Below are 9,497 nucleotides of genomic sequence, written 5' to 3'. Positions count from 1 at the left end.
AAAAAAAAAAAAGGAATGAAGTCTCAGGCAGGAAAAATAAATACATAAATTGCTTATTGAAAATAATGGAACTGCCATAAGATTCATGGATCTCAACACTGGGTATCTATCCAAAGGAAAGTAAAGCAACATAATGAACCTATATCTGTAATCCCACATACATTATACCATTTTTCATCATAGTCAAAATATTTGATCAATCTAAATACCCACCGGTGAATAAAGGAAAATACTTTATACATACAAACAAAATACTATTCAACTATAGAAACATGGAAATCCTGCCACTGATGCAAACATGAATGGAAGTGGAGGTCATGATGTTAATCCAATAAGCTAGACACAGAAAGAGAAACACTGCATGACATCACACTTATATGTGAAGCCAAAACAATTGATTTTATAAAAGTAGAATGGCAGTTCCCAGAAGCTGGAGTGGTGGGAAGCATGGGTTAGGAATATGTTGGTGAACAATATTTCAAGTTATTGAAAGGATAATTCAAGAGATCTATTGCACAACTTGATCACCTTGTCGAAAATATACAGTAGCCTTGAAAACTTCTAAGAAGTATATGTAATAGTTCTCACCAAAAAAAAAAAAAAATAACTATGTTAGGTAATCACATATTAAATAAAGTAGAATTAGTCAAGGTACAAACTGCTATATTTTGAACCATTATATTTTATATGATAAATACACAAAGTTCACTCCATGAATTGAAAAGAAATAAAGAAAATACAAGGAAAACCCAACCTGAAAATAAACAAAATTGTAAAACAGAAAATTATATAAGTCTCTTTGTAATGGAGACTGAATGTTCCCAATGTTCCAAACATAAGACAGTTGGTATACTCCGTCTCAGGTTTTAAGGGTAGTTTTGAAAGGAAGCACTTACAAAGGTGTGGGGTGGATTGAGAAAACCAGAAGTGTGTTCTATATGAGAATTATGTATGAACTACCCTGGAACTAGCAATGGTGGAGAGCTTGGTTCTAAATCAAGTCCTAAAGTAGCAAAGGGAAGAAGTTGGAATTGGCAACTGGAAAGTGTCTGAATGTACATGGCCTCCTGCAAGAACTGTGACCTTTGATTGAGTAACAAAGTAAGTGTCATTTTTTCTGGGTGAGTTGGAATTAGGGGAGAATACCCCAAACCAGCTATTCTCTCATTCTTTGATTCTCAGATGGTGACTCCTATCAGCTAACCCTGACAAGAAGCCACACATCAAGGAATCCTCCTGATCTAGCCTCTAGAGAAATAACACAGTAGAAGTATTAACAGGAAGAATGGAAGGCTACTGCTTAGGAGTGAGCACCTGCAATTGGCCTCCAAATTCCAGAAGAAGCCAAATGGAGTCACTCAGCTCAGAAGTCACATAGTCAAAATGTAAACTTTAAGGAAATATATCTTCCAAAAGAAGAGTTATTCCTGAAAATGTGAGATTCTAGTCTACCTAGTTAGTGTGGTAAGGAAGTTCCATGTGCTTTATCCATTATCAAAAAAAAAAAAAAAAAAAAAAATGGAAAATAAATTTCAAGTGACCTGACAACCAATCAACTTTTTTGAGAGCTATCTCCTCATCCTCATCTTACAAAATTCTGTTTTGACATTGTCATGCAAGAATTGTCTCCTATATTGGAAAATGGAAGCTATTGGGGATCATGAATTTAAAAAAAGAAAATTTGATATATAACTAAATGTGTCATAATTTTATCTTTTGAAAAAACATATATATTGAGATAGAGAATGAATTTTGGGAAGGGATAGGAGTGGAGACTGTCCATCACATACACAATGTGTAAATATGTTGTCATTTAACACTAGTGGTACCATTAGAGAAAACAGAGAGTGGTCAAAGGGAAACATTTCCATTTGTCCCTCTACTCAACATACTTGATTTTGTTTTCAGAATAATGTAGCTAATATAAGTAAATTGAAAATCTTAATATTATCTCTGTGTGTGTCTAATAAGTGGAGAGAGACAAAGATAGAGACAGTACAGAGACAGCAGATCATAATTTCATAGTTTTCTTATACAAGAATTCTATATCTTGAAGGTTGTTTTAAAAATCACTTGAATTTTTCTCATTAGAAAAATCATTTTTTCTTCTCTTTCAAAATTCTGCTCCATTATTGTCAGGACTATAGATGATGAAATCTCTGTGAGTAGTTCTCAGAATTTGTCAAAAAAGAAATTGAAAGATATTCCAACATAGATTCTCCAGAATTATTTATTCAAACTAGTTCTACTCTAATTGTACCTTGCTTATTTATTTTTATTTTAATTAGTTACTTTTAATTGTATTCTCTTTGAAATTATTTAAGTGTGTTGGAAAATGGGATGAGTTCATTTTAAACCAATCTAAAAACCAGACCGACTCCCAACATCAGCCAGGAGGTAATTAATTGGACATAAGATGCACTTCCATGGAGACTTTTTTCCAAGGAACTTGCTAATCAACTCACCTGGGAGAAAGGTGAATGAATGGCCTATAACTATGCCCAAAGGTCTCAGGAATAGTATACAAATAGCACTCCCATCCGGCACGTTTGATATTTTCTACTCTTACCTTCATAACGTAGCCTTTTTTCTCTTTGCTATCCCATGTCACCTGGAAAACTAACTTCTGAACAGAATATTTAAATACTCATCTGTTACTATGGTTTCTGAAAGCTTGAAAAATTCAAGTGTATTCCTTCCTTTTCATTGAATGTTATTTAACAAAATAACGTAAGAAAAAAATACATGTATTTACAGGCCATGAAATACAGGGAAGGTTGAGATGTGTAATAGATACAAGATCATTGTGCCTACTATACATACAAGAGAAAGAACATTTCATTTCAAGGAGCATTTTCTAAATTTTAAACTGCTACTTTGCTGGCTCTAGGAACAACTAGACTTCTGTCTGTAATTAATCTATTTCTTAGTTCCTCAGATCATACTTACAGTCATTCAAATTAGAGTAAACACTATACCCACACATATTAAATACTCAGATGAAGCATGAAGTCTTCTATCAGTCATGTGAACTTTTTAAATATATAGTCAGAATTTAGTAGATTAACTTGACCTCATATTTTATCCAGATGCTATAGACTTGAATAAAATTACTTTTATTCTTTCTTATGATCTTTTATTAACTATAAAGCAAAGAGTACTATTATTATAACTAAAATACTACTTGTGAGGAAATGAAGTATAAGGTAAACTATAAAGGAAATGTGAATAGAGGTACAAAGACTTCAACAGAAATACAGCCTGGCCACTTTTAACGTGACTATATATATTAATGGATATAGTGCAGTGTGTAGTAAAATAAGGATGGAAAACCTCTAGAAGTAGAAGGTTCAAAAGTCATGGAATCCAAGAGTTAAAAGTAACTAAATATAATGAGAGTAATATGCAAACATGAGAAATATAAGAATAGGATTATAAAGCCCATACACAGTGCTGGAGTAGATCACATATATCTCTGGTAATACCCAGAGAAATAAACGCTTTTAGTGAGTCAGTACTCACCAGCAAATCTACATTTCGTAAGGTGAAAAATAGGAACAAAGTTCCTGAGTATAAATTCCATAATGTTACCGTAGACATATTGGTGTAAATAATGTTATTAGAACTAGATGAATAATGGAAGAATCAATGGAGGATCAAATCTAAAATTACTCTTTAAAAAATGGATGGATGATTCAAGGTAGAAAATTAAGAAAAGTGAATATAATAATGTAAAAAAGAATATATAGTGTCTTATGCAATTATTCAATAATGTTGGTAGACTGCAAATTTTAAAATTCAATGCAATTCATTAATCCAATTCATTAATGCCATGTATTTTATTATTAAATTATTAATTTGCATATTTATTATTAAATTAATCATTATTAAGTTACTATTGCTGTAACACATGGGTACATTATTTTAAGGGCAACATTAACATTTTAACTCTCAGTAGCTCTATTTGGAACCCCAACAGGTGGCCTTGAGGATTTAATGAAATAGATATCATTGAAAATATGCTTTCTAGCTCTAAGAATATACTCTGTTTCCATGAAACCATTTGGCTGGAAAAGTAACTTAGAATTTTTTGGTAGGATGCAATCTTCACTTCACATCTGAGTAATCATCATTGTATAGATTGTGATTTTCATGTAGCATACTTTGATAAACGAAAAGTACATAAATTTAAAAATTTAATTTTTTTCTGAAAATATTTCTTCATTCATAACAATATTTTTAATGTGCTTTAGGCTGAAAAACATTGAAATATTTCCTGAAAACTATAAAATAATTTCAGGATTTGAATATCTATGGGTCTGAATTAGGATATCTCCTGATAAAAATTACCCAAAGTTAAAAAATATATTTGTACTTATATATGAAGAATGGTCTGTGTTAGCTGTCCAAATTCTTATGTTGAAAGAGTATAATGAGCTCATTTGATGAAAGAAAATCCAAAAAAGTGGATAAATTAGCTAAAATGTAACATGAAAGGTTAAATACCCAACACTTGAACTAATATTTTTACGTAGAAGCAAATAAGTGTATCAACAAATTCCTGATTATGAAGAGACACAACATTGTAGCTTAACTCTTTCAATTTATGGAGGGAAGGAAGGGGGATGGGAATGGGAAAGACAGTAGAATGAATTGGACATAACTGTCCTTTTATTCATATATGAATACACAACCAGTGTAACTGCACATCAGGTAAAACCAAAATGGGGAGTTATACTTCATGTATTAAAAAACAAAACAAAACAAAATCAATAAAAATGTGGGTCATTGATAACTGTAAACATATGGAAATTGATGTTAAGTGTTTACATTTTTTGACTAACTTCAAATACATAAGATATATTTATTTGAATTCAAAACCTAATTCTTTGTAGAGAAAATGTTATTAATCAACTGACTAGATGGATGTGGTGAGAGTTTATTCAGGTTTTCTCTTCCTCAGTCTTCTGTTACCTCTACCTGAACAATTTCATGATTCTGTTTTTTCTTTCTTTCCTTTATCCTTTCTTTCATGATTCTATTTTCTTTTCTTTCTTTCTTTTGCCCTTCCTTCCTTCCTTCCATCCTTCCTTCCTTCCTTCCTTCCTTCCTTCCTTCCTTCCTCCTTTTCTTTTTTGTATGTTCATTTTTTGTATTGTTTTGTTTTGGTACTGGGTATTGAACCCAGAGGCACTTTACCTCTGATGCACATCCCCAGCCCTTTTTATTTATTCATTTTTTATTTTGAGACAAGGTCTAAGTAAGTTACTAGGGCCTCAGTTGCTGAACATGGCCTTGAACATGTAGTCCTCCTGGGTCAGCCTCCTGATTCACTGGGATTACAGGCATGACCCTCCATTCCAGATTACTTTTATGATTATTATATCTTGCAGCAGTGATATAAAATGAGCCATCCAATTGCTTAACCTCATTTCACATCTACTCTATCAGGCACCTATACACATGAAGTGATGAACTTCATATTAATCTACTCAGTTGATTTTTATGCCAATAAAAGTTGAAAACCAACAATTTGGAGCTTCCAAAACACAGTTGCTTTTTTTTTTTTTCATTTAATCCTTACCAAATCACAAGGCATTAGTTATTGTCCACCTTATTATACAGGAGAGGAAATTATTTCAGAATGATAGGGTAAATTGTTGACAAATACCTTAAGTTGTTAAGATAGAAGTTTCCTTAGACCACTTCTACTGTATGCTATATCAACCCCAAATCTCTCTATTCTATATTCTGTGAGAGAAAGCAAATGGATTGTCACTTTTTTTTGTCACCATCATGCTAACTTCCTTGCACTTTCTTTCATAGGTGAAACACATTGAATAGAATGGCACTAATTAATGAAAGTCACCCTGAGGAGTTTATTCTTCTAGGATTTTCTGACCAACATTGGCTAGAACTTCCTCTATTCATTATTCTTCTCATAACATACCCCATGGCCTTGCTGGGAAACATCGCCATCATTCTGGTGTCCGTGTTAGACCCCCGTCTCCACAGTCCCATGTACTTTTTCCTCACCAACCTCTCCTTCTTGGACATGTGCTACACCACCAGCATTGTGCCTCAGATGCTGTTTAACCTGGGAAGCTCTAAGAAGACCATCAGCTATATGGGGTGTGCAGTTCAGCTTTATATCTTCCACACGATGGGAGGCACAGAGTGTCTGCTCCTGGCTGTCATGTCCTTTGACCGCTATGTGGCCATCTGCAGACCTCTGCACTACACCCTCATCATGAATCAGCCCACCTGTGTTCTGTTAGTGTCCACCGTGTGGCTGGGTGGAATAACTTATGCTGTCTCAGAGGTCACCATTACACTACAATTACCTTTGTGTGGCATCAATAAACTGGATCACGTGCTGTGTGAGATTCCAGTTCTTATAAAGGCTGCCTGTGGGGAAAAGGAGGCTAATGAGCTCACATTGTCTGTGGTGTGCATTTTTATGTTAGCTGTTCCTCTGTGCTTAATTCTTGCCTCTTATGCCAGTATTGGACGTGCTGTTCTTAACATGAAAACGTCTGAAGGAAAGAAAAAGGCCTTTGGCACATGTTCCTCTCATCTCATTGTAGTTTTCTTATTTTATGGCCCAGGCATTAGTATGTACCTTCAGCCCCCCTCTTCCATTACAAGGGACCAGCCCAAGTTCATGGCTCTCTTCTATGCAGTGGTGACTCCTGCAGCCAACCCCTTCATCTACACCCTGAGGAATAAGGATGTAAAGGGGGCATTAAGCAACCTGGTGAGGAGTATTTTCATTTCCAAATAAAAATTTGAAAATATTTAGCAATTATAATTATATTTATAAGGGTTTTTCTTATGAACTCATTCATGTCATATTTCTAGTGTTATATGGTCTTCTTGCATAATCTGTCACATTCATTACATCATTTATTATCTCATTGGGCAAGAATCACACCTGTCTAATATGTATCAGTATGGGTACACTGTTCTTGGAAATGGATACAATAATTCTATTTGGGTTGGTACATAAAGAAATAGTAACTTTTTTAAGTTGTCAAATATTTTGGTAATACGAATTTAGATACAATTGCACTAATTCCATCTAGTTTTCATAAAAATGGTATGACAATCTGTTATCAATGAGCATCTTATTAATGTCACTTGAGAAACTTTTACTCACTCTTGAAATTGTCCTTAATCTGTGTAGACAGCCTGGCTACCCGGGGCATTCTGTATAAATCACTCTATGCTTTCAAAGAATGATTAATCTTTTTTTTTTTCTTTCCACATTTGTAATTAGTGCATTATTATAGTTATACATAATGATGGAATATGTTGTTCATATTCATATGTGCAAATAATATAACAATATAAAATGGCCCATATCACTCCCCAAAACTTCTCACCTTCCCCTCTTTCCACTCCCCTTGTCCTTTTCTTTTACTAATCTTCTTTTTATTTTCATTAGATTCAGGTCCTGCACCCTCTCTTTCTTTTCCATTTTCCTCTCTACCTTCCACATATGAGAGAAATCATATGCCTTTGACCTTCCGAATTTGGTTTCTTTTGTTCAACATCATGTTCTCTAGTTCCATCCATTTTCATGAAAATAACATAATTTCACTTTTGTTTGTGTGAATAAAATCCCATTGTGTATATATATATCACATTTTCTCTATTCATTTATTTATGAATAGCTATCTTGGTTCCATAGTTTTTCTGTTGTGAATTGTGCTACTATGAATATGGCTATGCATGTATCATTATAGTATGATGACTTTAATTCTTTAGGATAAATATGAAAGCTATGGCTGAGTCATATGGTTATTCCATGCCTAATCTTTTGAGTAACTCCCACATTGATCTCCATAGTTACTTCCATAATTATTTACAATCCCATCAGCAGTGTAAAAGTGTTCTTTTTTCTCCACATCATCTGCAGAGACAGGTAATCAATAGACAGGTGATCAACAGAGTTGTAGAGATAAGTAATAATAACTTTACATCATCTATTGAGATATGGTTTGCTCTTAAATTACCATTGTATGTAATGATTACTTTCCACTTTCATACTGGTTATATGGTTTATATTATCACTTTGATCATGTGATTATATGGGTGGAAGCAAAAGTATACCCTAGTTGCAGAGCTTGATATTAAGAGACAACTACACCCTAAAGGGCCCACATAAAAAAGGATAAGGAATACATTTCAACCGATGTGAAAAATAGGATGTCAGAAAACATTAGGAAACAGATGAAGGTACCTCGAAAGGATATAGTCCCCATTATTGAATTTACAATAAATGATGTGAATAAAAGCTCAAAGAATTAAAAAAATTGGTCATCCAGTGATGAAAAAAAAAAGAATATCTAAGACATGAAATAAATATCAACAAAAAAAGAGACAGTGAAAGAGCAATTCCATTAAGAGATATACTGAAAAAAAAAGGAAGACTCAATAAATAAAATTCAGTTGAAAATCTCACCAGTTGATTAGACCATGTATAAGATGGAATTTTATGTTTTGAAGACAAGGTCTATGATCTTGAAAACACAGTCAGCAGTACAGAACAGACAATGAGAGATATGATCTGAATATTCAGGAAACTGGAAGCCACATTAAGAGATCAAACTTCTGAATCCTTGGAATCAAAGAGGGATCTGAGATACAAGAAAAATCCTGAATAACATATCAGTGAATTGATATCAGAAATTTTTCCAAATATTGGGAATGAGATGCATACAGGACACTTTCTGAACCCAAAATACTCAAGATCCAAAAACAAGTTCTCCACAACATATCATAATTAAAATGCTTAAATTACGGAATAAGGACACAAAAGCCTCATCAGAATAATTGTCTCGTATACATATAAGTCAATATGTAACCTCCAATTTCCAATAAAGAAAGAAAGAAAGAGAGAGAGAGAAAGGAATGCCCTCTAAAAGCCAGGAGGACATGGGAAGTGTACACCAATCCCTGAAATTGCAACAGATCCACACCAAGGAACCTTATAATGAAAATGCCTAAATCTCAATATAAAGATAGAATTTTAAAGTCTGCAAAAGAAAAGCATCAAATTACACAAGGGGGAAACCAATACAGATATCAGCAGATTTCTCAGCCTAGATCATAAAAGTTAGAAGGACCTAGAACAAAATATGTCAAGTTCTGAATGAAAATGGATGCCAACCAAGAATCTTATACCCTGCAAAACTTACCTTCAGATTTGACAATGAAATAAAATTCTTTCATGGTAAACAAGAATTAAAGAATTTACAAATAGAAAATCTGCACTACAGAACATTTTAGCAAAATATTCCAGGAGGAAGAAATGAAAAACAACAATGTAAGTCAGCAAAGGGATGAACTAATCTAAAGGAAAAGTCAATCAAAGGAGAAACCAAGTAAAGTTAAAAAGCAAAACTAAGTCAAAATGACTGTACTGTATTTGGGAATACAAATCATATCTCAATAATAATTCAGAATGTTAATGGCTTAAACTCATCAATCGA

General features: G+C 33.4%; 1 protein-coding gene across 1 annotated transcript; it reads left to right on the top strand.

Annotated features, from left to right (window-relative positions):
• Positions 1-5,845: 5,845 nt before the first annotated feature.
• Positions 5,846-6,784, top strand: LOC124989089 (olfactory receptor 2B11-like). The gene has a single exon (XM_047559020.1). The coding sequence runs from the start codon at positions 5,846-5,848 to the stop codon at positions 6,782-6,784; it is 939 nt and encodes a 312-aa protein (XP_047414976.1).
• The last annotated feature ends 2,713 nt before the right edge of the window (positions 6,785-9,497 follow it).

The sequence above is a fragment of the Sciurus carolinensis genome, chromosome 7 (genome assembly GCF_902686445.1).
Source record: "Sciurus carolinensis chromosome 7, mSciCar1.2, whole genome shotgun sequence".
NCBI lineage: Eukaryota > Metazoa > Chordata > Mammalia > Rodentia > Sciuridae > Sciurus > Sciurus carolinensis.
The sequence above is the reverse complement of the archived record's forward strand: the minus strand, read 5'-3'. Positions and strand labels throughout refer to the sequence as shown.

What these genes read in the sequence shown, in the direction of transcription:
- LOC124989089 (XM_047559020.1), top strand. Translation starts at nt 5,846, where the DNA reads ATGGCACTAATTAATGAAAGTCACCCTGAGGAGTTTATTCTTCTAGGA.